General features: G+C 46.0%; 1 protein-coding gene and 1 long non-coding RNA gene across 2 annotated transcripts; one reads left to right on the forward strand and one right to left on the reverse strand.

Annotated features, from left to right (window-relative positions):
• Nucleotides 1–1,017: 1,017 nt before the first annotated feature.
• LOC140409308 (uncharacterized) lies at nucleotides 1,018–8,423 on the reverse strand. The gene is made up of 2 exons (XR_011940318.1): nucleotides 7,255–8,423; nucleotides 1,018–3,204 (listed from the first exon to the last, which is right to left on the reverse strand). It is a non-coding gene; the product is annotated as an uncharacterized lncRNA (long non-coding RNA).
• On the forward strand, nucleotides 8,418–24,061 carry mrps26 (mitochondrial ribosomal protein S26). The gene is made up of 4 exons (XM_072497700.1): nucleotides 8,418–8,681; nucleotides 12,302–12,448; nucleotides 17,268–17,391; nucleotides 23,462–24,061. Exons 1-4 carry the CDS (start codon nucleotides 8,479–8,481, stop codon nucleotides 23,639–23,641), a joined length of 654 nt encoding a protein of 217 aa, XP_072353801.1. The 5' UTR covers nucleotides 8,418–8,478; the 3' UTR covers nucleotides 23,642–24,061.
• The last annotated feature ends 954 nt before the right edge of the window (nucleotides 24,062–25,015 follow it).

Raw genomic sequence — 25,015 nt, forward strand, 5'->3', positions numbered from 1 at the left:
TCCGGCGGGGGGTCTTTTGTGCTGCGACGCTGCTCGCGTCCGTGATGGGCGACGCCGTCGTGAATGGCGTCACGCCGCTTCTGGCCCATTCCCGGCCAGAAAATTCGCGAAGTTCCGGGGGGCCGGACGCCGGAGTGTTTCGCGCCGTTTTTGGAGCCGGCAGTGGGCCATCGCACCGATTCCCGGAGAATCCCGCCCCAACTCTTTAGTTTTGCTGACATTGAGGGAGAGATTGTTGTCGCTGCACCACTCCACTAGGTTCTCAATCTCCCTCCTGTATTCTGACTCATCGTTATTCGAGATCTGGCCCATTATGGTCGTATTTTCAGCAAACCTGTAGTTGGAGTTGTACAAGTTCCCATTCGCCCTCAGTGTTATATCGAGCTGCTTCAACCATACAATGTTTTGGACTCAACTACTTGCTGTGATAACGAATTCCAGAGGCTCACCACTCTCTGGGTGAAGACATTTCTCCTCATCTCTGTCCTAAATGGCCTACCCTGTATCCTCAGACTGTGACCCCTGGTTCTGGACACACCCACCATCGGGAACATCCTTCCTGCATCCACCCTGTCCAGTCCTGTTAGAATTTTATAGGTTTCTATGAGATCGCCCCTCATTCTTCTGAACTCCATCGAATACAATCCTAACCGATTCAATCTCTCCACGTACGTCAGTCCTGCCATCCCAGGAATCAGTCTGGTAAACCTTCGCTGCATGGAAACATAGAAAACATTTCCTCATTCCATCATCACTGAGTAATGCTGCATTTCTGTCAGGTGTTACTTTGTGAGGGGCACCCTTGCCCCAGAATCCCCAAAGAAACTTCATGAGTTCAAAAAAAACCTAACCCAGAGACTTGAGCATAAAATGAAGGATGATATTCCCAGAGCAGTACTGGGAGAGTGCTGCACTGTCAAAGATGCTGTCTTTCAAATGACTTGTGAAATCAATGGTCCTCACTGTCCCATTGTGGGAAACACCGCTCACTTGATAATAATTCAGAACTTAGTCAAATTCTGAAGAAGTATTTATTTCAATCGATGTTGCAAGAACGGGTGCCACCAGTAAGCAATAGCAGACACACAGAATTCATACAGCATCACCTGTTATATACAAGAAGAGCAGTTTCCTTATCAGTGATTCCTTATTTGGACTTGTTATGTTCATTTTGTCTTCCCCCTTGCTTAGTGGTTTCTGTTAACTTCTGGTACATCCTTGGACCGTCAATTAAAAGATGAGAATGACGCCCCCTGCTTGCACCTGCGTCCTGTTATTGTACATCCTGTTCCTTCCCGAAGGTCAGTCCTGTACATAGTTACAACAACTTGCTCACTGTAGTTTACACAGAACTCCACTTGACATCTTATTTTCCCATCAGGCCCTATTGTTGACATCTTAATTGTGAACCAGAGTTATACATATAAAAACAAAATAAAATGCTCATTTCTGAGAAATTCCCCCCTTTTTTTCTTTTTACTCTTGTTGCTTTTTACACTATGTCGCCCCTTCTAGCCTACCCCAAAATTGTCCAACATCCTCTCAACCTCTCTTTCTATGGGGTCATCCTCTCCTTCAGTCTTCCCTCTTTCTAGTAGGCAAATTGTTTCCTGGCCTCCCTTACCCAGGCGCAATGGCATCTGCTTGGTCAAGGCTGTTCCGATTAGCCTCTGCTCCTATTACTACGATGATGGATACAATTAACCCTTTCCATTTCCCAAACATTCATCAAATGAGGTGGGTATACTTCGTTTAGATCGTTTCCCTTTAATACTCCCCTTCTCCTCTTGCCTTTCATAGGCTATACTGAACGGTATGGCTAGCTGAACTAATGCGCATGTCCCTTTCCATTGGGGGGGTAGAGTGGGTCTTCGGATTTTTCCTCTGCAATACCACCATATATCTGCACGTGGTATTTTTAGTGATGAGTAATTGCCCTGGGTGGTCACGTTCTTAGTCTCAAGACAAGTCTTGAGTTCTCCCATATCTTTACTTAGTCCCGTATCAGAACGACTTATACACGATGTATGATGCGTCACGGTAACCAAGAAGGAGGGAGGGTTTGCTGATTGTTTCTGCGTAACAGGAGGAAACGTCAGAGATAGAGCAGTGCAGGTCATGTTGCCCCAGGCTGTCTCATCTTGGTACAAGGCCATCATACATTCCATGCTCCCTCTATTTTCTTTCCACCCCATTGGAAAGGGCTCCAGATGGGCCTGTGGTCTACCTGATGCGCAAGCATAACAATTGTCTTTCTTCAGCGTCTGGGCCGAATACCTCACCCACTCAATCCACGCATTCTGCCCCTCATAGCCGGTCTCTATCTCAAAGGCTTTCTCTAAATCTTTGACTTCAATTATTTTGACTCCCTGTCCTTCCTCCTTCTTGTCGTTCCTAGTTCCATTAGTGGGAGTTGCCCCCTGGTCTATTGAGATACGGAAGCAGCATTCAGTCTCGCCATTTCTCATTTTTACCCCGAAAATCTCATGTCTAAGTGAACAAATCTTATTGCCTGTCTCGATCTAGGCCGTGTGTTTGACGGTGACGTATACGGGGTTACAAGTTCCAGCCTTGCACGCTGAGGGGGAATTTTTATTAATCTGGTGAATGGATACGACCGGTGGTGCCCCTTTGCGATTGGGCAATTGGCACAACCTTTTCAGCCAACCCCCCCTCTCGGTAATCATCCCCCCCCCGGTAATAATCAAGAGACTCCACCCTAAATTCCTTTCCATTCCCAGCTGACTCGCAGTCTATGAGGGTGCATAGATCCGTCCGTATTACCTGAGGGTACCGACTTTCTGGGATTGTCAATGTAACCAGACGACCGTTTCCGTACTCCCACATCATTAATATTATCATACATTGCATAGTCCATTTTAGCTGTAGTTGCGACATATTATTGAATAGTTCAGGATTCAGTGTCTTTTCAACCTTATCTTTAATGGTTCCTCAGTGGCCTCCACATGCCATTGTTCCTGTTCAGGTGGTGATTTCACGGGTCCCTTCGTTCTGCTGTAATGAGTCCAACCTTTTTCCGCGGTTCGTATGGCAGTCTCTGTGGTTAACAAGACCAGGAACGGTCCGTCCCAAGTGGGTTGAAGCTTGGTTTCCTTCCACGATTTCACCAGTACCCAATCTCCTGGCTTAAATTTGTGGACTGCGAATTCAAGGGGAGGTGTCTGCGCTAGCAGTCCTTGTCTCCTGAGGAATGATAATGAGGAAGACAGTGCCAGAATATATTTCTTTACATAGATATCTTTACATTCTGCAATGGGTAATTCTCCCATTGTTCCAAGGTATGGCAATCCGAACAACATTTCGTATGGGGACAATCCCAAATCTTTTCTTGGAGCCGTTCGGATTCTTAGAAGGGCTATCGGTAAGCATTTTGCCCAGGGGAGCCTAGTTTCTAGTATTATTTTTGACAAATGATTTTTAAGAGTTTGATTCATCCTTTCCACCTGTCCCGACGAGGGGGGGGGTGCCAAGGAGTGTGGAAGTCCAAATTTATCTCCAAACCTCTAGTAGTGCCTTCTTTAATAGAATCGACGAATTCATCTACAGAAAACCTATATGTTTAATAAGTTATTGTGTTTGATATTTTAAAATAAATGTTTAGAATTAGCCTGGAAATTAAAACTTAAAATGATGTGGAAGCTGGTCTTAATAAAACCAAAACAACTTTGATTAAAAAGAAGATCGTTCAAGGACATTTGATAATGGGAATTTGGCAGCAATCCAACTTTTACTCCCAGTCGATGAATTTGAGCTGAAATACTATTATTGAAATGTTACTGAACCAGTAGTATCAAATTTGATTAATTTATTAATTATAATAATTATTTTGAAATGTCTGGTTGTTGGGCCCCTGCGGTTGGCAGGGTTGTATGCTATATTGGGAACTTGCCGGACGGGGAACTGACACTGCGGTTGATAAGACCTTAGAGGTAAAGTGACTTCCCCTGTCCGAGTCTATATTTTCTGCCAACCCGTATCGGGGAACTATTTGCTCCAGAATGATTTTAGAGACTCCGCCTGTGGTGGCGGTGTTTGTAGGGTAAGCTTATTTCAGCCTTCCCACAGGTGATAGTTCAGTATTTGCAGCCTTCTCTGTAACAAACTGTCTCTCTCTCTCTGTATTGATGATGTGGAGATGCCGGCATTGGACTGGGGTGAGCACAGTACGAAGTCTTACAACACCAGGTTAAAGTCCAACAGGTTTGTTTCGATGTCACTAGCTTTCGGAGCGCTGCTCCTTCCTCAGGTGAATGAAGAGGTCTGTTCCAGAAACACATATATAGACAAATTCAAAGATGCAAAACAATGCTAGGAATGTGAGCATTAGCAGGCGATTAAATCTTTACAGATCCAGAGATGGGGTAACCCCAGGTTAAAGAGGTGTGAATTGTACCAAGCCAGGACAGTTGGTAGGATTTTGCAGGCCAGATGGTGGGGGATGAATGTAATATGACATGAATCCCAGGTCCCGGTTGAGGCCGCACTCATGTGTGCGGAACTTGGCTATAAGTTTCTGCTCGGCGATTCTGCGTTGTCGCGGGTCCTGAAGGCCGCCTTGGAGAACGCTTACCCGGAGATCAGAGGCTAAATGCCCTTGACTGCTGAAGTGTTCCCCGACTGGAAGGGAACATTCCTGCCTGGTGATTGTTGCGCGATGTCCGTTCATTCGTTGTCGCAGCGTCTGCATGGTCTCGCCAATGTACCACGCTTCGGGACATCCTTTCCTGCAGCGTATGAGGTAGACAACGTTGGCCGAGTCGCACGAGTATGTATTGCGTACCTGGTGGGTGGTGTTCTCATGTGTAATAGTGGTATCCATGTCGATGATCTGGCGCGTCTTGCAGAGATTGCCATGACAGGGTTGTGTGGTGTCGTGGTCACTGTTCTGAAGACTGGGTAGTTTGCTGCAAACAATGGTTCGTTTGAGGTTGCGCGGTTGTTTGAAGGCAAGTAGTGGGGGTGTGGGGATGACCTTGGCAAGATGTTCATCGTCATCAATGACGTGTTGAAGGCTGTGAAGAAGATGACGTAGTTTCTCCGCTCCGGGGAAGTACTGGACGACGAAGGGTATTCTGTCGGTTGTGTCCCATGTTTGTCTTCTGAGGAGGTCGGTCCGGTTTTTCGCTGTGGAGCGTTGGAACTGTCGATCGAAGAGTCGAGTGCCATATCCCGTTCGTACGAGGGCATCTTTCAACGTCTGTAGATGTCTGTTACGCTCTTCCTCGTCTGAGCAGATCCTGTGTATACGGAGCGCTTGTCCATAGGGATGGCTTCTTTAATGTGTTTAGGGTGGAAGCTGGAGAAGTGGAGCATCATGAGGTTATCCGTGGGTTTGCGGTAAAGCGAAGTGCTGAGGTGACCGTCCTTGATGGAGACGAGTGTGTCCAAGAATGCAACTGATTTCGCCATCTCTGGATCTGTAAAGATTTAATCACCTGCTAATGCTTGCATTCCTAGCATTGTTTGGCATCTTTGAATTTGTCTATATATGTGTTTCTGGAACAGACCTCTTCATTCACCTGAGGAAGGAGCAGCGCTCTGAAAGCTAGTGACATCTCTGTATTGAAACACTGACTCCAGGCATGTTGCAGCCTTCTCTGTAACAAACTGTCTCTCTCTCTCTCTGTATTGAAACACTGACTCCAGGCATGTTGCAGCCTTCTCTGTAACAAACTGTCTCTCTCTCTGTCTCTGTATCTCTCTCTGTCTGTGTATCTCTCTCTGTCTCTCGCTCTCTGTATCTGTCTCTCTCTGCCTTTGTATCTCTCTCTCTGCCTGTCTCTCTCTCTCTCTGTCTCTGTATCTCTCTCTCTCTGTATCTCTCTCTCTCTGTCTCTGTATCTCTCTCTGTCTCTCTCTCTCTGTATCTCTCTGTCTGCCTCTCTGTCTGTCTCTCTCTGTCTGTCTCTCTGTCTCTCTCTGTCTCTCTCTCTGTATCTCTCTCTCAGTATCTCTCTCTCTGTCTCTCTCTCTGCCTTTGTATCTCTCTCTCTGCCTGTCTATCTCTCTGTCTCTCTCTCTGTCTCTGTCTCTCTCTCTCTGTATCTCTCTCTCTCTGTCTCTGTATCTCTCTCTCTCTCTCTGCCTGTCTCTCTTTCTTTGTCTCTCTATCTCTCTCTCTCTGCCTGTCTCTCTCTCTCTCTCTCTCTCTTTCTTGCTTCCCCCTGGCGGGTGTTTATTCTCCCACAGTCGCATACCTGCTCTTCTAATCATACCCCTTTCTTTCCCCGTGAATAGGATACTCATAATGGACATTAATTCGGTCCATGTGTATATATTAGGACCTAAGAACTGATTGAATTGTTCCGCCAGTCCTAAGGGGGCTTCCATTAACGTACATAGATATCTTTCTTTTTTGAATGCTCTGACTTCTCCTGAATTTAAAGGAGAATTTACAAATCCTACTTCTCCCTCCCCAATAGGGACTTCCCGAAGGGGGTTCATTTTTGTTATTTTTTGTTCCTTTCCCTGTCCTTTCATGGATCTTAATATCATTTTACTCTCTCCTTCTTTTTCAGGGACTTTCTCTGATTTGCCTTTATTCATTTGTTGGTCATTTGGCGAGTCCTTGTCGTTTGACTTATTCTTATAAGGGGGTGGCAAATTATCTAGGACGTCCCATTGTTTAAGAGGGGCTGTGGGAACGTCTTCGCCCTGTGGGATTAATGGATATATTCGGGTGGCGTTCCTGCTGGGAAGCCAACAACTCGCGTAACTTACTTCTTTATCGGAACAGGGTCTTTTATCATTGACATATATATTCAAAATTTGGCACACCCAATCTTCGTCCGAACCGTATTTCGGCCAAAAGACTGAGGGTTCACAGATTGCTTCTTTTGTCCACATGAAGCAACAAAATTTTATCATTGTTTTCCTGTCCTTATTTTTTTTGTACAACTCTCAAAATCCCAATTCACTAACATCCGACCCAATGGACTTTCTGGTGGGATATTGTTAGGGATTTTCTTATCGGCGCCGTCTCCTTGTTTCGAGTTTTTACTTCCCATTGTAATATAATCAACTTTCACTTATTTCTAAGTAAAGTGTCTAGTTATGACTGGTCCGTCAAAACAATCACAATTTTGAAAGTACTTATATCATCAATCCGCCCAAACACTTATACGGATGTCTAGATATAAACTCCAGAGTCCTTATATCATCAATCCGCCCTTACGGATGTCAAGATACAAACTCAAGTCAACAAGGCAATACTTATAAAGTTGTTTTTCTTACCTTGCTCTGTGCACAGAGTTGCCTGACTTTCACTTCCACGGCTCTGCCTGCCACTATAATCCGTTATGTGCTTCTTCAGAATGTGTTCAGTTGACCGTGGGTAACCACTCAAGACGAAGTACGAGACCGTTTAAATAATGGGCCGCGTCTTCTCGCTTCCCCTTGATCAATGAAGATGGTCCCGGAACGAGCCCCCAATTGTGAGAAACACCGCTCACTTGATAATAATTCAGAACTTAGTCAAATTCTGAAGAAGTATTTATTTCAATCGATGTTGCAAGAACGGGTGCCGCCAGTAGCAATAGCAGACACACAGAATTCATACAGCATCACCTGTTATATACAAAAAGAGCAGTTTCCTCATCAGTGATTCCTTATTTGGACTTGTTATGTTCATTTTGTCTTCCCCCTTGCTTAGTGGTTTCTGTTAACTTCTGGTACATCCTTGGACCGTCAATTAAAAGATAAGAATGACGCCCCCTGCTTGCACCTGCGTCCTGTTATTGTACATCCTGTTCCTTCCCGAAGGTCAGTCCTGTACATAGTTACAACAACTTGCTCACTGTAGTTTACACAGAACTCCACTTGACATCTTATTTTCCCATCAGGCCCTATTGTTGACATCTTAATTGTGAACCAGAGTTATACATGTAAAAACAACATAAAATGCTCATTTCTCATACCATCAGGCGGATGGAAAAGCTCCAAGTCCACATGTTCGACTAAGAATAGGGGAGTTCTCTCCAGTTTCCAGACCATTATTTATTCCTCAATACACATCACCAGAAACATTATCTGGTCATTACCACATTACTGTTTGTGGGAGCTTGCTGTGCATAAATTGGCTGCTATGTTTCCTACATTACAAGAGTGATAAGAGTCAAAATGTACTCCATTGGCTGTGAAGTACTTTCAGACCACCTGACGTAGTGAAAGGCGCTATATAAATGCAGGTCATCCTTTTGATGGTTTACACTATAAACGTACACAACTTTAAATCAAAAATCATTTAATCAAAGTGCTGCTTTTAAAATAACATCTGCTACCATCCTCAGACAACGAAAGTGACACCCCCACGTTGCTATGCAGTCGGAAGTCAGGGTGAAATTTGGCTTCCCCCGGGGAGGGGGGTACCACTTTAAGACCTTTAACCGACGGAAGTATTTATGGTTTCCGGTAAGATGGCGGCGTCCATGTGAAAGGCTGATTGCCGCTGTGTTCAGGATGTGGGCTCAGTGTCGGCCGCTTGTCCTCCTCCGGCCCAGGCCCGGCCTCTGGATCGCCGCCCGTGGCCGCAAGTCCCGCACCGACCCGCCGGCCAAATCCAAGGCCGATTGGCTGCGGGTCCCCACACCGGTCGACCCAGCGGAGCAGCTGGTGATGAAGGAGCGATACCAGCAGCAGGTGGCCATCATCGGGGCCCTCAGGTCAGCACCGGGGGAGGGGGTGGTAAACATCCCCAAATAATGGAGAGAAACATCAATAAGTGGTCTTCTGGTTTGGAAAGTGGAGGGGGGCAGCTGAGGCAGGTACGAGGACCCAGAGGGAAGGTACGAGGACCCAGAGGGCAGGTACGAGGACCCAGAGGGCAGGCAGGTACGAGGACCTGGAGGGCAGGCAGGAGGAGCCGGAGGGCAGGCAGGAGGACCCTGAGTGTGGGCAGGAGGACCCTGAGTGTGGGCAGGAGGACCCTGAGTGTGGGCAGGAGGACCCTGAGTGTGGGCAGGAGGACCCTGAGTGTGGGCAGGAGGACCCTGAGTGTGGGCAGGAGGACCCTGAGTGTGGGCAGGAGGACCTGGTGGGCAGGCAGGAGGACCCGGCGGGCAGGCAGGTGGATCCGGCGGGCAGGCAGGAGGACGCGGCGGGCAGGCAGGAGGACGCGGCGGGCAGGCAGGAGGACGCGGCGGGCAGGCAGGAGGACGCGGTGGGCAGGCAGGAGGACGCGGCGGGCAGGCACGAGGTCTGGCGGGCAGGCACGAGGTCCCGGTGGGCAGGCACGAGGTCCCGGCGGGCAGGCACGAGGTCCCGGCGGGCAGGCACGAGGTCCCGGCGGGCAGGCACGAGGACCCGGAGGGCAGGCACGAGGACCCGGAGGGCAGGCACGAGGACTCAGACAGCAGGAGTGTCCGTCGCTGCGATTGTCCAACAGCTTTGAGGTTCTCTCAGCTTGTTTGGATGAGAGTGGAGGCTGCAGGGTGACTGACCGTGGCACCGGGGTACAGGATAAGAATGTAATAATATGGGGCAGTGTAGTGAGGGGGATTGACATTGTTCTGCAGCAAGGAGCCTGAGTCCAGATGGTCTTGTGAACTGCCACCGCGGTGCCAGGCTTTCGGACATCTGTTCAGGGCTGGTGGGGAATTTGCAGTGGAAGGGGGAGGATCCAGTGGTTGTGGCCCTTGTAGGTACAAATGACAAAGGTAGAACGAGGAAAGAGATTCCACACAATGTTTGAGGAGCTCGGCATTAAATTAAGCACGACAACTTCCAAGCTACTATCTTCGAGTTATTACTCGAGCTGCCCAGGTTCCACAGGGTTCAGTGCTAGAACCTTTGCTGTTCGTAGCATATACAAATGATTTGGAGGAAAATGTAACTGGTCTGATTAGTAAGTTTGCGGACGACACAAAGGTTGGTGAATTACGGATAGCGATGAGGACTGTCAGAGGATACAGCAGGATTTACATTGTTTGGAGACTTGGGCAACGAGATGGCAGATGGAGTTTAATCCGGACAAATGTGAGGTAATGCATTTTGGAAGGTCTAATACAGGTAGGGAATATACAGTGAATGGCAGAACTCTCAAAAGTATTGAGTCTGAGCGATCTAGGTTTACAGGTCCGCAGGTCACTGAAAGGGGCAACACAGGCGGAGAAGATAGTTAAGAAGGCATATGGCATGCTTGCCTTCATTGGCCGGGGCATTGAGTATAAAAAAAGTCATGTTGCAGCTATATAGAACTTTAGATAGGCCATATTGGAGTATAGTGTTCAATTCTGGTCGCCACACTACCAGAAGGATGTGGAGGCTTGAGAGAGGGTGCAGAAGAGATTTACCGGGATGATGCCTGGTATGGAGGGCATTAGCTATGATGAGAGGTTGAATAAACTTGGTTTGTTCTCACTGGAATTACAGAGGTTGAGGGGTGACCTGATAGAGGTCTACAATATTATGAGGGGCATAGACAGAGTGGATAGTCAGAGACTTTTTCCCAGGGTAGAAGGGTCAATTACTAGGGGACATAGGTTTAAGGTGCGAGGGGCAAGGTTTAAGGTGCGAGGGGCAAGGTTTAGAGGAGATGTACGAGGCAAGATTTTTACACAGAGGGTAATGGGTGCCTGGAACTCACTGCCAGAGGAGATGGTGGAAGCAGGGACAATAGTGACATTTAAGGGGCATCTTGACAAATACATGAATAGGATGGGAATAGAGGGATACGGATTCCGGAAGTGTCGAAGATTTTAGTTTAGACGGGCAGCATGGTCGGCGCAGGCTTGGAGGGCCGAAGGGCCTGTTCCTGTGCTGCACTTTTCTTTGTTCTTTGCTCAAATTGGCAGAGTGGGCACACAACATTAGAGAGATGAATACGTGGCTTGTAAGACTGGTGTGGGAGAAGTGGGGTTTTGGTTCGTAGGGCACTAGAATCAGTACTGTGGAAAATAGGCGCTGTACTGTTGGGATGACCTATGTCTGAACTGTGCTGGGACCAGTGTTCTTGCAAATCGCATAACTAGGCAAATAGAGAGGCCTTTAAACTAAATAAGAGCGGGGGTGGTTCTGGAGAGGGGATATGTAGGCTTGCAAAGCAAAAGGATATAAAGCAGTAAAAGTCAGTTATTTAGATAATGATACCTCGGGCAGCAAGGTAGCACAGTGGTTAACAGCGCCAGGGTCCCAGATTCGATTCCCGGCTGGGTCACTGTCAGTGCGGAAGGCTGCACGTTCTCTCTGTGTCTGCATGGGTTTCCTCCGGGTGCTCCGTGTTTCTTCCCACTAGTCCCGAAAGACGTGCTGTAAGGTAATTTGGACATTCTGAACAAGCGCCGGCATGTGGCGACTAGGGGCTTTTCACAGTAACTTCATTGCTATGTAAGCCTACTTGTGACAATAAAAAAGATTGTTATTATTACCCAGAGTGTGATAGGAAGGGACAGTGTGTACAGACATTTAAAAAAATACATCAAATAGGGTCAAAGGGGGAAAAACTGGTAGAAAGGCAAAATTGTGGTAGCTCTTTAATGCACGTGGCATAAAATTAATGAATTAATGGCACAGATTGAGATTAATGGGTATGATCTCATAGTCTTTATCGTAATAATAATCTTTATTGTCACAAGTAGGCTTACATTAACACTGCAATGAAGTTACCGTGAAAAATCACCACCAGTCAGCTCTCTCTCAAAAGGGGAAAGCAGTCTATGGTCCTCAGGGGCTATTCACTCCCTCACTAAGAGTGTCAGTTTAGATTTTACACTCGGGTCTCTGGAGTGGGATTATGATTTCCCCCCTGCCATCCTTCTGACTCAAGTGAGGGTGCTACCAACTGCACCACGGTTGGCACAGTTCTTTCTTTATGTCAGGCAACAGGAAACTTGCCATTTAGATTCCTTAGTAGTGGCTTCAGCCCCTGCAACATGGTGACGGGTTTTGATTTTGAGGGTGGCACAGTGGTTAGCACTGCTGCCTCACAGCTCCAGGGTTTCGGGTTCAATTCCAACCTCGGGTGACTGTCTGTGTGGAATTTGTACATTCTCCCCGTGTGTGCGTGGGTTTCCTCCGGGTGCCTCAGTTTCATCCCACAGTCCAAAGATGTGAAGGTTAGGTGGATTGGTCATGTTAAATTGCTCCTTGGTGTCCAGGAAATTGTAGGTTAAGTTACAAGGATAGGGTGGGTAGATGGGGGAGCGGACCTGGGTAGACTTGTTTTGAAGGGTCGATGCAGACTCGATGGGTTGAATGGCCTCCTGCACTGTATGATAATTAGGCCAATCGAAAGGCGAGGTGAGTGAAATCTGATTTTTTTTCTCTTCCACCGCTCAACTTGAAGGGCCGAGTTTAAGGAGGAAATGTTACGGAAGCGTTATGAAGAGGAGGTGGGCTCGCTAGCAGCGGAGCGAGCAAAGGTAGAAACTGAAGAACATCAGAAGTTGATGGCTTTCAATAATCTGGAGAATGAAAGACTTCGCAAAATCCGGTGAGTGGCACCTTCTTTAAAACCCAGGCCGAGCATCTTTCTCTATTTATTTCCCTTGTTTCTCTCCTTGTGCCTCTTCTTAATTCATCTTGTGTATGACACCAGTCTCCTCATCTCAACCCAATTTCTATTAAACTACTGATCACTCAACTTCCCCTCCTATGCCCCAAAGTAGCTCGAAAATGGTTCTCCCTCTCACTTCCTGTTATTGTCACCACTCTTCTCAAAAAAAAAAATCCTTGACCACACTGTCTTTGCATATCACTGTTGTAACAAACCCAGTTGATATGGGTTAGGTTTAGCACAGTGGGCTAAATGGCTGGCTTGCAATGCGGAACAATGCCAGCAGCGCGGGTTCAATTCCTGTACCGGTGTACCCGAACAGGCATCGCAATGTGGTGACTAGGAGCTTTTCACAGTAACTTCATTGAAGCCTACTTGTGACAATAAATGGTTATTATTATTATAACTGGGCGGGAACATCATCAGAATGGAACCCAGGCTCAAACGATCATAACTTTTACTTGTTTAATAAAACTTGGAGGAACAGCGTCACAGTTTTAAGAATGAGAAATATTTGAGGGCAGCACGGTAGCATTGTGGATAGCCCAATTGCTTCACAGCTCCAGGGTCCCAGGTTCGATTCCGGCTTGGGTCACTGTCTGTGCGGAGTCTGCACATCCTCCCCGTGTGTGCGTGGGATTCCTCCGGGTGCTCCGGTTTCCTCCCACAGTCCAAAGATGTGCGGGTTAGGTGGATTGGCCATGATAAATTGACCATAGTGTCCAAAAGTGCCCTTAGTGTTGGGTGGGGTTTCTGGGTTATGGGGATTGGGTGGAGGTGTTGACCTTGGGTAGGGTGCTCTTTCCAAGAGCCGGTGCAGACTCGATGGGCCGAATGGCCTCCTTCTGCACTGTAAATTCTATGAAAAACATGAAACGTTGGTTTATGATTCAATACACCTTTACTCCCCCTTAGTTTAACACAAATACATCGGTTTTAGGATTAACACAGATTACAAAGTACACCGTAATCTACAAACATCTCATTAACACACTCATTAACATACAAGATGACTGTGGTCAAATATACGCACTCGGTTCTGAAATTAAGTTCGTGTCTGTCCCCCCAGATGATGATCACATGAGAGTTTCCAAATTCCACTCCCAAAAACACCCCTTAAATTCTTCTCTTACAAGTATCCTTTTCCTTAGCGGTTTGCATTCTGAACTCTAGTCCAGGTTTTACAAATGACTGACAACCCAAACTTCAGCTCCACTTTTAACAGTGAATCCAGTCCAGAATTTTACAGCACCCCCTTTTCAATTCCTTTGTCTTAACTGCTTTTACACAAACTTCGAGATCCAGCCACTACTCTGTTTCCTGTCTGCTAACCGATTCTTAATCCATGCTAATATATTTCCCCCAATCCCTTGTGCTTTAATATTGTACACAAACCTCTTGTGTGTCACAAGCTTACTGAAAATGCAAATACACCACATCCACTGGTTCACCCTCATCTATTGTACTAGTTACATCCTCAAAAAAACTCCAGTAGATTTGTCAAACATGATTACCCACTCATAAATCCATGTTGACTTTGTCAAACCTGTTGATATTTTCTAAGTGTCCTGTTATCACAGCCTTTGTATTAGGCTCGAGCATTTTCTGCTACTGATGTTATGCTAACTGATCTGTAATTCTCCGTTTTCCCCCTCTCCAAATGTAACAGCGGGGTTACATTTGTCACCTTCCAATCTTCTGAGACTGTTCCAAAATTCTGTAGATTCTGGAAGATGACAACCAACGCATCCGCTAGTTCCATGGCCACCTCCTTTAGTACCCGGGATGTAGATGTAGATTCATGGGGACCTGCAGGCTTTCAGTCCCATTAATTTCTCCAGCATCTTTATTTAGGAATACTGATTAATTTCTTTCGATTCCTCCTTCTCATTAGACCCTTGGTTTCTGAACATTTCTGGGAAATTATTTATCGTCTTCCATGAAAACAACTAAAGTAGTTGTTTAATTGCTTTGCCATTTCCTTGTTCTCTATTATAGATTCTCCCGTTTCGGACTCTTAAGGGACCTGCATTTGTCGTCACTGATTTTTTAATATACATAGAAGCTTTTACAGTCCACTTTTATGTTACTTGTAAATTTACACTCATACTCTGTTGTTCCCCACTTCATCAATCTCTTGGTCATCATTTGCCGAATTCTGAACTGCTCTCAATTCTTGGGTTTGCTACTTTCTCTAGCAACTTCATATGACTCCCCTTGGGATCTAATACTAACCTTAAATTCTTTTGCAAGCCATAGTTGGGCCAATTTTCTTGATGTGTATTCGCACCAGAAAGGAATGTATAACTGTTTCAATACATGCCTTTGTTCTGTAAATATCAGACATTGTCTAACCCCCATCATGCCTTTTAATGAAGTTCCACAATCTTATCTTGGTAATCTCACACTTCATATATTTGTAACTTCCTTTGTTCAGATTTAGGACGCTAGTTTCAGATCGGACTTCTTCACTTTCCATCCTGATTAAGAATTCTGCCATGTTATGATCACTGTTCCCTAAAGGACCCCGCACAACAAAATTGTTAATTAGCCCCTTTCTCATTACATAATACCGAATTTAGGTATGTTCCCCTCGTTGGTTCCTCGACAAACTGGCCTAAAAAAACCCATCCTGTTCACACTGCAGGAATTCATCCGCTCAGTATTGTTGCTAATTTGATTTTCCCAATCCATATGTAGATTAAAGTCACCCATGATTACTGTAGCACCGTTGTTACATGCTTCTCTAATGTGTTTACTGCCATCCCTTACCTTACCACTATTGTTTGGAAGCCTATAGACAACTCCCACTAATGCTTTCCACCCCTTGTTGCTTCTTGGCTCCACCCAGGCAGATTTTATGTCTCGGTTTTCTAAGCCATCATCCTTTCTCATTATTGCACTGATTTCCTCCTTAATTATCACGCTACCTGACCTCCTGTCTTTTTTGCCTGACCTCCCTAAATATCAAATGCCCTTCGATATTCATTTCCCAGCCTTGGTCACCCTGCAGCCATATCTCCCTAATCACAAAGATATCGTATCCGGATATACCAATTTGCGCTGTTAATTTGTCTACCTTATTGCGAATGCTCCATGGATTTAGATACGGTGACTGTCTTTTTAACATTCTTACACATTGTTTTGTACTATGACCCAATGACTGCTAACCCTCCTTGTTTCTTCTGCATTCCACTTTTGTTTTTTGGTCTTTTATTTCTGTCTTTGTTTACCCCTCTTGTGTCTCCCCACTCACGTTCCAATCTCCCCCCCCCTTTACTTTTGTTTAAATTAAGCTCTAGCCCCTGAGAGGATATTGGTCCCGGTCCTGCTGGGGTGCAACCTGCCCAGGCTGTACAGGTCTCGCCTTCCCCAGAATCGGCCACAGTGCCTCTGGAATCTAAATCCCACCCTCCTACACCAACTCTGCAGCACGCATTCATCTGCTCTATTCTCCTATTACTGCCCTCACTAACGCGTATCATCGGGAGTAAATCGTACTTTTTGGGGTCCAACGTTTTAATTAATTTGCTGGCTCCCGATATTCGGCTTTCAGAACCTCATCCCACTTCCTCCCACTTCTTACCTACATCATTGGTACTGATATGGAGCACCACCTCTGACTGTTCACCCTCTCCCTTCAGAATGTCCTGCAACCGTTTAGTGATATCCCTGACCCAGGAAGGCAACATACCATTCTGGTGTCATGTTTGTAGCTGAAGAAACGTCTATCTGTTTCCTTGATGATAGAGTGGCATGTCGATATTGCTCTCTAATTGTTCTATACCCCTCCCCGCCCCTCCACCCACCCTGCAGCTGAAACACGCTTGCTGCATTCCCCTGAGGAATTACCTCCCACAACAGTATCCAAAATGGAATACCTGTTAGAGAGAGAGAGAGAGAGGGGGAGATGGACCTAGGGGAACCCTTCACTACCTTTTCAGTGCTTTTGCTCTGTCTGGCGGTCACCCATTCCTTTTCTGCCTGTGCACTCTTTACCTGCGGTGTGACCACCTCACTGTTCATGCTATCCACAAAGATCTCATCCTTGCGGATACCCCACAGTGACTCCAGTGGCAGCTCCAGCACCAAAACACGCATTTCAAGTAACTGCAGCTGGAAACACTTCCTGCACATGTGGACTTCCCACATCGTGCAAGAGCAGCATTCCACATGGCTGAGCTGCCATGACTTGCCCTTAAATTACTCCCTTCACTTTTACTCCCTCTAGTTTAGGGTAGATTAAGGACAGTAGAAACACTCACCGGGTCAGAGCATCCATCAGCCCAATTTTAAAGCTAGCCTAAAACTCATCATCTTCCAACCCAAAAGGCCAGCTTTTAGTTAATTGCAAAATTAAAGAAAGACTAGACTTGGATAGAAATTAACCCTGAATTTAAATGTTAAATATCCTTAGTCACCAAACTCCACCTTTTGCACGCCACTGCAGTCCAAAGGCGCAGTCCAGTGCAGACAAAGTCAGAACTTCTTGGTGACTGTCAGTCCTCTAGTTTTGATGTTTCCCACAGTATTTACTCTTATCAAAAACCTTTCATGATTTTCAAAATCTCAACCAGGTTACCCCTTGAAGAATAAGGGCTGGTTGTATGAAATCTAATGGCTGCATTTCAAAAGTACTTAAATGGCTGGTACACATCCCCCATATACAAATGCAAATTATTTTATTTTAAGACTGGAGAAGGGGCGACTCAGCATCCATTTTAATTAGTATCTTTCTGTTTGGGTTGCGTGACAGGGAGGAGCGACTCCAGCAAGAGGCAGAAGAGGAGCAGGAGCAGAAACTCGAGGCAGCCATCCACAGAGAAAAGAAACGGGAGGAGTTCCTCAAGGAAAAGGAGCTGGAGGTGCTGCAGCTGCAGGTATGCATTGAGAGTGGGCGGGAGAGACATTTTGCTCTTTTATTTCAGACCTCCTATCCGTTTCTGAAAATTGTGTTTATCCTCCCTTCCATCTGAGGGGAATGGAGAGCGGAAAGCTTTCTAGCTTTCTACCACTGCCATACAACATCTGCGTCGAACACTCCCAGGACAGGCACAGCATGGAGTTAGATACAGAGTAAATATCCCACTACACTGTCCCCATCAAACACTCCCAGGACAGGTACAGCACAGGGTTAGATACAGAGTAAAGCTCCCTCTACACTGTCCCCATCAAACACTCCCAGGACAGGTGCTGCAGGGGGCGAGATACAGGGTAAAGCTCACTGTATACTGTCCCCATCAAACACTCCCAGGGCAGGTGCTGCAGGGGGCGACATACAGGGTAAAGCTCACTGTATACTGTCCCCATCAAACACTCCCAGGACAGGTACAGCACGGGGTTAGATATAGACGAAAGCTTCCTCTACACTGTCCCCATCAAACACTCCCAGGACAGGTACAGCACAGGGTTAGATACAGAGTAAAGCTCCCTCAACACTGTCCCCATCAAACACTCCCAGGACACGTACAGCATGGGGTTAGATACAGAGTAAAGCTCCCTCTGCATTGTCTTCATTAATTCCTCTCAGGACAGGTACAGCACGGGGTGAGATACAGGGTAAAGCTCCCTCTACACTGATCCATCAAACACTCAAGTCAGGTGCAGCATGGATTACATGTATCCATGGGATTCATTCATCCTACTTTACAGGTAGCCTCAGGATTCATTCATCCTACTTCACAGGTAGCCTCAAACGCACCTTTTGCCACATCAGAATCTCCCTGATTCCAGTGTCTATTTGACAACGACACGCAAGATTGTCTAAACATGACTCTGTTCCTCATTCTGATGTACAATAACTGTTGCTTATCAGAATTTGCACTGACATTATCCAGCTCGGGTGAATCCCAGGGAGAGAGAGGGAAAATATTTTTTATACTCTCTTAGGTTGGATTTGAAGCCTGCTTTCAGAGCTGAAAGAACAGTGTGCTAACACTGTAATACTCTCCTTCACGGCAGATTGTTGTCAGAAAAAATGGATTTCTCATTTACCATTGAAAGTGGTTGTTTTGATTAATCATTGTGTGCGCGTGCGCGTGTGTGTGTACAAACAATACTCCAGTTGTGGCGTCCCCAGTGTTTTATACAATTCTAACATTATATCCTTACTTTTAGATTCTTACCTCTGCCAATGAAGGAGAGCATTCCATATGCTTTCTTAACAACCTTGTCTACTTGAACTGTTCCCTTTAGGGACCTGTGTACTTGTACGCCAAGATCTCTCACTTCAACTACCCCTCTTAGAAGATTCCCATTTATTGTGTTCTCCCTGTAACTGTTCAACCTCGTGTTGTACCTTTTAAAACCTCTGGTTCATTCGACCAGTTTACTTACTCAAAGTTTTACTCGAGTGTCTTTATTTACGAGATGAACAAAGGACAAAACAGGTTCACAGTTTAACGCTATTTTATTCACAATTCTATTAGTCAGGAAAATATGACTCACAGCTGAGCTTTGGGTTTTACCCGCACTTAGTAAAGGAGGCTGGCAGGCTTCAATCACTCGATGTTGATGTCTTCCCTGGGTTCGAAACCCAGGGCCCTTTCTTCTTGCGATGGTTGTGCCATGTTCTCGCTCAAGATCTGTTCGATGCTGTTTTCTTATACTGGGAAGCTTGGATTGAGTCATTTATATATACGTCCACCACCGGCCATTGTCCTAACCAAACCCCACTGGTTAATGGGAAATAGAGTATACTCCTGTTTATCGATGATGGTTCAATCAATTGTCCTCTGAAACTTCCCTTGCCTGACTAGCCATCAGCTCATTAATGAGTCTGATGGCTTCTTTTGTCTGTTCTTCGTCCTGCTGCAAAGTTGATCACCTGTATCTGGAAGTTTGTTACATATTCATAGACTTGGAGTGAGTAATCAAAGTCCATTTTGCAACAACAGGTTTATTGTTTGACTTGAGTGCTTTTTGCAGATGGCCACTGTTGATTCCAGCCGGGGTTTCATGAGACAGTTTCTGTTCCTGCCCCACTTGTATCTCCTCGGACTGTTTTCAGTATCACACTCGCTAAATGCATGACCTCACACTTCTCTGTATTAAATTCCATCTGTCACTTTATCGCCCACTCCACCAATCTATCTACATCGTTTTGAAGGTTATAATAATAATCTTTATTATTGTCACAAGTCGGTTTACATTAACTCTGCAATGAAGAGTTAGGTTTAGGGTTTGGGCAGCACAGTAGCATTGTGGATAGCACAATTGCTTCACAGCTCCAGGGTCCCAGGTTCGATTCCGGCTTGGGTCACTGTCTGTGCGGAGTCTGCACGTTCTCCCCGTGTGTGCGTGGGTTTACTCCGGATGCTCCGGTTTCCTCCCACAGTCCAAAGATGTGCAGGTTAGGTGGATTGGCCATGCTAAACTGCCCTTAGTGCCCAAAATTACCCTTAGTGTTGGGTGAGGTTACTGGGTTATGGGGATAGGATGGAGGTGTGGACCTTGGGGAGGGTGCTCTTTCCAAGAGTTGGTGCAGATTTAATGGCCGAATGGCCTCCTTCTGCACTGTAAATTACTGTGAAAAGCCCCTAGTCGCAACAGTACGGGTACACAGAGGGAGAATTCAGAATGCCCAATTCACCGAACAAGCAGGTCTTTCGGGACTTGTGGGTGGAAGCCGGAGCACCCGGAGGAAACCCACGTCGACACGGGGAGAACATGCAAACGCTGCACGGACAGTGACCCAAGCCGGGAAGTTCAAGTACACAATATCAGGGCTGAAATAAAGTTTAGAAAGGAGTCAGGGACTGAATTTTGTGTTTGAATGTGCTACCTCGACACACTTTGCATAGTTTTCCCATCGTAGTTTTTTTTTACAGGTCAGCAGGGAGCACATTAGAAGCGCCAGCCCACAAGCCCTCCCTTTTCTTGGCATCCACCCTCCCCAGCAGCACTGAGCCTTTCCCAGTGCACAAATCAGGCTTAGCTGCTTGTTGATGGGTCAGCCAGCGTGAAATGGTATTCCAGTGTGTTTTGCGCCCTCTTCTGGGCCTGCTGAGTGCATGCTCCCAACAGACGGAAAATTCAGGCCATGGTGTTTCCCTGTGTCCAGTGCCCTTGTCCACCGAGGCGCTCGGATGTTGCAGATTTGAAAGGTGTTGCTGAAGAAGCCTTAATGGGTTGCTGCGATGCATCTGCAAACTTCATTGTTTGTGAAGTGCTGAGGAACTGTTGCTCTCTTTGGTTGTTTCTAAATATGGCGGTTAATATGGTCGCCTTCCTTAATTCTAATTACGTTTGTTTTAGATTCGCCTGGTATCTTTCGATATCGCCACAAGGTTCAAACCCAAATACTGATCAAAGAGTCGGTACACCAGTTAATTAGTTCAAAGTCAATACTATTTATTTACACACACAGCAATATCTACTCATGCACGAAATACTACAGACTAAACTATCACTACTGCTAAAGCCTATACTTAGCTTCGGGCGCCCACTCAGTCAGAGGAACAATGGCCGTTGTTCGGATCTGAGGCTGCTGGGGTCAAAGTGGTAGAGGGGAATAGTTACGGTTTCTGTCTGGTAGCGAGCGTTGACCTTGGACTGACTTGCTTCGGGTGTAGCTGGTGGATGGGTCTCTCCTCTTTGAGAGCCGATTCCAAGAGAGCGATTCTCTCTTGGGGCCTTCTTCTTATACCCGAAGGGGGCTTTGCGCGCTTTTGGGCGGGCCTTGAACTTGGGCCATTTCTTGATCATTCGCATTGATCCTGACCAATAAAGGGGTGGGTGCCCTGATGGCTGGGCGTGTCCTAGGTGGCCGTTGGCCTGCTTTGTTTTCTGCTTTCGGTTTGGGGAACTGGCGCCGCGAGGTCTGGGGCCAGATCGCTTACTTAAGTATCTTCCTTTGTTCCCGGAGATGGGCCATCCATATGCTAATGGGCCGACAGTTTCAGTCTCGTCTGGGAGCTACGGCTCCAATATGCAGACAGGCGCTGTGCCTGCTTGCTTTCTTAACATTGTCCATTTTTCCCTGCAATCTTTGCAAATGTCCATTTTGTATTCTGGAAGTGGCCATCCCAGATGGCTACAGAACGTGCTGTGCTCATGAGAGGCCTCACAAAGGTCGGATGTCACTCTTGTTTTAATCAGCATGAACCCTTAGCCCAATTATGACTTTGTAATGCAAGGTAGGCTGATGAGAGTTAAGGATGAGGGGGGAAATTAGGTGAGATTACGGGTAATATCAATGGAAAATTTAAATGGACATTATTATTGTGTTCCCTTGTGTGATCCCTTCCAGTCCGTAATCGGCGTGTTTGCATGCAAGATGTGTTTATTTCCTTACCCTCAGAGTAACTTCTCCTTATTTAAAATAAATTCCAGCAGCAGGTTTTTTTAGGTAATTTTTAAAAATAAATTTATTATCACGCCCTTGCCTCAGATGTTTAAATCACAGCACCCCAGTCACACGTCTCACTCACACCGTCGCACACGTAAAGATTAGCAATGGAAGAAGTTCAAGCCATAAAAATGGAATGGAAATCTGTCTCTGTCAGTGCAGGCCTGATGTCGTCTTAGTTGAGTTGGTACATCAGTTCGAGCGACGGTCTTTTAGAAGCATAGGATTCTCGTGAAACTGCGAAGTCTCTTGTAGCTGAATAGCCAGGAGGTTGGTTCTCAGGTGAACTAGAACAAGTACAGTACTTTAGCCGTTTCAGGTGTTACCAGTGTTTCAGATGCTTCTCTGCTAGATCTCTCCAGTCCCAGGAAAGTTAGTTTAAGTCACGTGACTGCAGGGTTAACACTCCTGCGATCCAGATCATCATGATGCAATAACACTTGACAATGGTCAATCATTCTAATCTCTGCCCCAACTTGTGCTTGAGTTCTCCTTTGTTCAATTTGATACTCTGTGACCAACAGTCTAGAGACCCAATATTCCTCAATCCTCACACAGTGAGGTGTTTAAACTTCATGGCTCACTGTGAACTACCCTCACTCTGGTCCATGTTTAATTAAATATTGGTACTGTTGTTAAATTCTGTCCGCATTTTAAATGCCCATAGTCACATGTTAAATTTGGGGAGCTGGTGGTGTCGCGATATTTTCGCAGGACTAGTAATCCAGAGACCCAGGGTAATGTTCATAGAATAGAATTTACAGTGCAGAAGGAAGCCATTCGGCCCATCGAGTCTGCACCGGTCCTTGGAAAGAGCATCCTACCTAAGCCCACACCGCCACCCCATCCCTGTAACCCAGCAATCCCACCTAAACCTTTTGGACACTAAGGGGCAATTCAGCATGTCCAATGCACCTAACCTGCACATCTTTGGACTGTGGGAGGAAACCGGAGCACCCGGAGGAAACCCACGCAGACACTGGGAGAACGTGCAGACGCCGCACAGACAGTGACCCAAGCCGGGAATCGAACCTGGGACCCTGGTGCTGTGCTAACCACTGTGCGACCATGCCGCCTGTTCTTGGAAACCAGGATCGAAACCCACCACGGCAGATGGTGGAATATGAATTCACTAAAAATCTGGAACCTTCAGCAATGTGGTTGTCTCTTGAATGCCCTTAAATGCCCTCTGAAATGGCCTAGCAAGCCACTCTGTTCCAATACAATGAGGGATGCCCACATCCTATGAATGGCTACTTTCACAAAGTATGATCTTAAAATCCATCATCCTCCTGCTTGTACTGACAATTGAAATAGAGTGTCAATTCAGTGGATTTCTGGGAAAGAAGTGGTTTGGAGACATGGGGAGCTGGTGAGGGAAGAGTGGGGTTTAGGGAAGTTAAAAAATAATGCCGCATTATCTCAAAGAAATAATTCGGCCAACACTGATCCTCCAATTGATTTCACTGAAAGCACAGGCACTTTGGTGCTTTGGAACATCCTGGGGTCGTGAAAGATGCTACATAAATGCAAGTTTGGGTGTTGATCTGCTCAAGAGGGGTGTCTTTGTTCATCCTCTCTCAACTTCTTTTAATTTACAGGAGGCGGTGAAGAATTTCATCACGCTGGAGAATTTGGATGAACGCATCGAGGAAGCTCTAGACAATCCGAAGAATTACAATTTTGCCATCGATAAGGAGGGCAGGTTCATGAGGAGGACCGTAAAGCAGTCAGCTGATCGGAACCCGCCGGGTACTGCCATGCCCTCTCCTCCTGAGTGAGGGCTCATTGACCCATGGGGCTGGGACGGGGAGTTGGCACAAGCCTTTGGACAGTAATCCAACCATCAACGGGTTGACCAGCGCACACCTCTTTGTAGTTTAGTTTGTCTTGGCTGTGGTACGATAGCTCTCATCGCAGCAAGAGTGGACAGCTTCAGAAAAACAGGGGCGTTAATTGGCGATGAGACATCGGAGAAAGTACAGATGGTAAACTCCTGCGTTTGTCCAAAGAGTAGGGTGCAGTGTCCTAAATGGAATTCGTCCATTGTGTACTGCTTCATAACCGCTGTTTTCAGGGTGTATATCACTGAATTTCTTCACAGTGTAAAGTCAGTCAATTCACTGTTAACTCCCTGAGTGATGTGCTCTGCACCTTGCAATATAATAAAGGGTGAAGTAGGAATAAGTAGACTTTAATAAGACTGGAGTTAAATTGCATCGATAAATACAACACAATCAGGTCAGGTTTCACATTGTGTCAATAAATATTACAGCAGTGTTACATTCTATTATCTATAATAAGGAAAGAGCACATAAAAAGCCTTGTATAAATAAATATGAAGGCCAGGATGAATTGTGCTACAAATGGAAGGGTCTCCATTGAGTACGTCATTCCAGTGGCATTGTGATAATGTTACTTGGCTAACACATGGCATGAATCGATAAAGAAGTTAAGTGTGGGTGGGATATGATCTGTCAGATTCATTGAAGCCTTCAAGAGTGAAACCGATAGATTGTTGTTGATTCATAGAGTCATTGAAAATGGGTGACAGGTTTACCAACATATGTATCAAGAGCAAGAGTAGGCCACTCGGCCCCTCGTGCCTGCCCTGCCATCCAATGAGGTCCTGGCTGATCTGATTGCAATTTCGACCCCACATTCCTGCGTACTCCCAATAACCTTCCCACCCCCGCCGTTTGTTAATCACGATTCTATCTGCCTTAAAAACATTCAAAGACTCTGCTTCCACTGCCTTTTGAAGAAGAGTTCCAAAGTGGAGAAAAAAAACTTCTCCTCATCTCCATCTTAAATGGGTGACCCCATATTTTAAACAGTGCCCCTTAGTTCTAGATTCTCCCACAAGAAGAAACATCCTGGCCACATTCACCCCGTCAGGATTTTAAAGGTTCGATCAAGTCGCCTCTTACTCTTCTAAACTCCAGTGGATTAAAATCTAATCTCTTCAAATCTTCCTCATAATACCCATTATTGGTATTAGTCTGGTAAACCTTCTCTGTACTGCTTCAAATGAATTTACATCTTTCCTTAAATACTGATCAAAAATATGCCAGATGTGGTTCTCACCAATGCCCAGTACAACTGAAGCATAACCTCCCTACATTTGTAATCAGTTCCCCACACAATAAACAATA

Source organism: Scyliorhinus torazame, chromosome 3 (genome assembly GCF_047496885.1).
Source record: "Scyliorhinus torazame isolate Kashiwa2021f chromosome 3, sScyTor2.1, whole genome shotgun sequence".
NCBI classification, from domain to species: domain Eukaryota; kingdom Metazoa; phylum Chordata; class Chondrichthyes; order Carcharhiniformes; family Scyliorhinidae; genus Scyliorhinus; species Scyliorhinus torazame.

What these genes read in the sequence shown, in the direction of transcription:
- mrps26 (XM_072497700.1), top strand. Translation starts at nt 8,479, where the DNA reads ATGTGGGCTCAGTGTCGGCCGCTTGTCCTCCTCCGGCCCAGGCCCGGC. An exon ending in GCCATCATCGGGGCCCTCAG is followed by an intron (nt 8,682 to 12,301) that starts GTCAGCACCGGG and finishes CTCAACTTGAAG; the next exon opens with GGCCGAGTTTAAGGAGGAAA. An exon ending in GAAAGACTTCGCAAAATCCG is followed by an intron (nt 12,449 to 17,267) that starts GTGAGTGGCACC and finishes GTTGCGTGACAG; the next exon opens with GGAGGAGCGACTCCAGCAAG.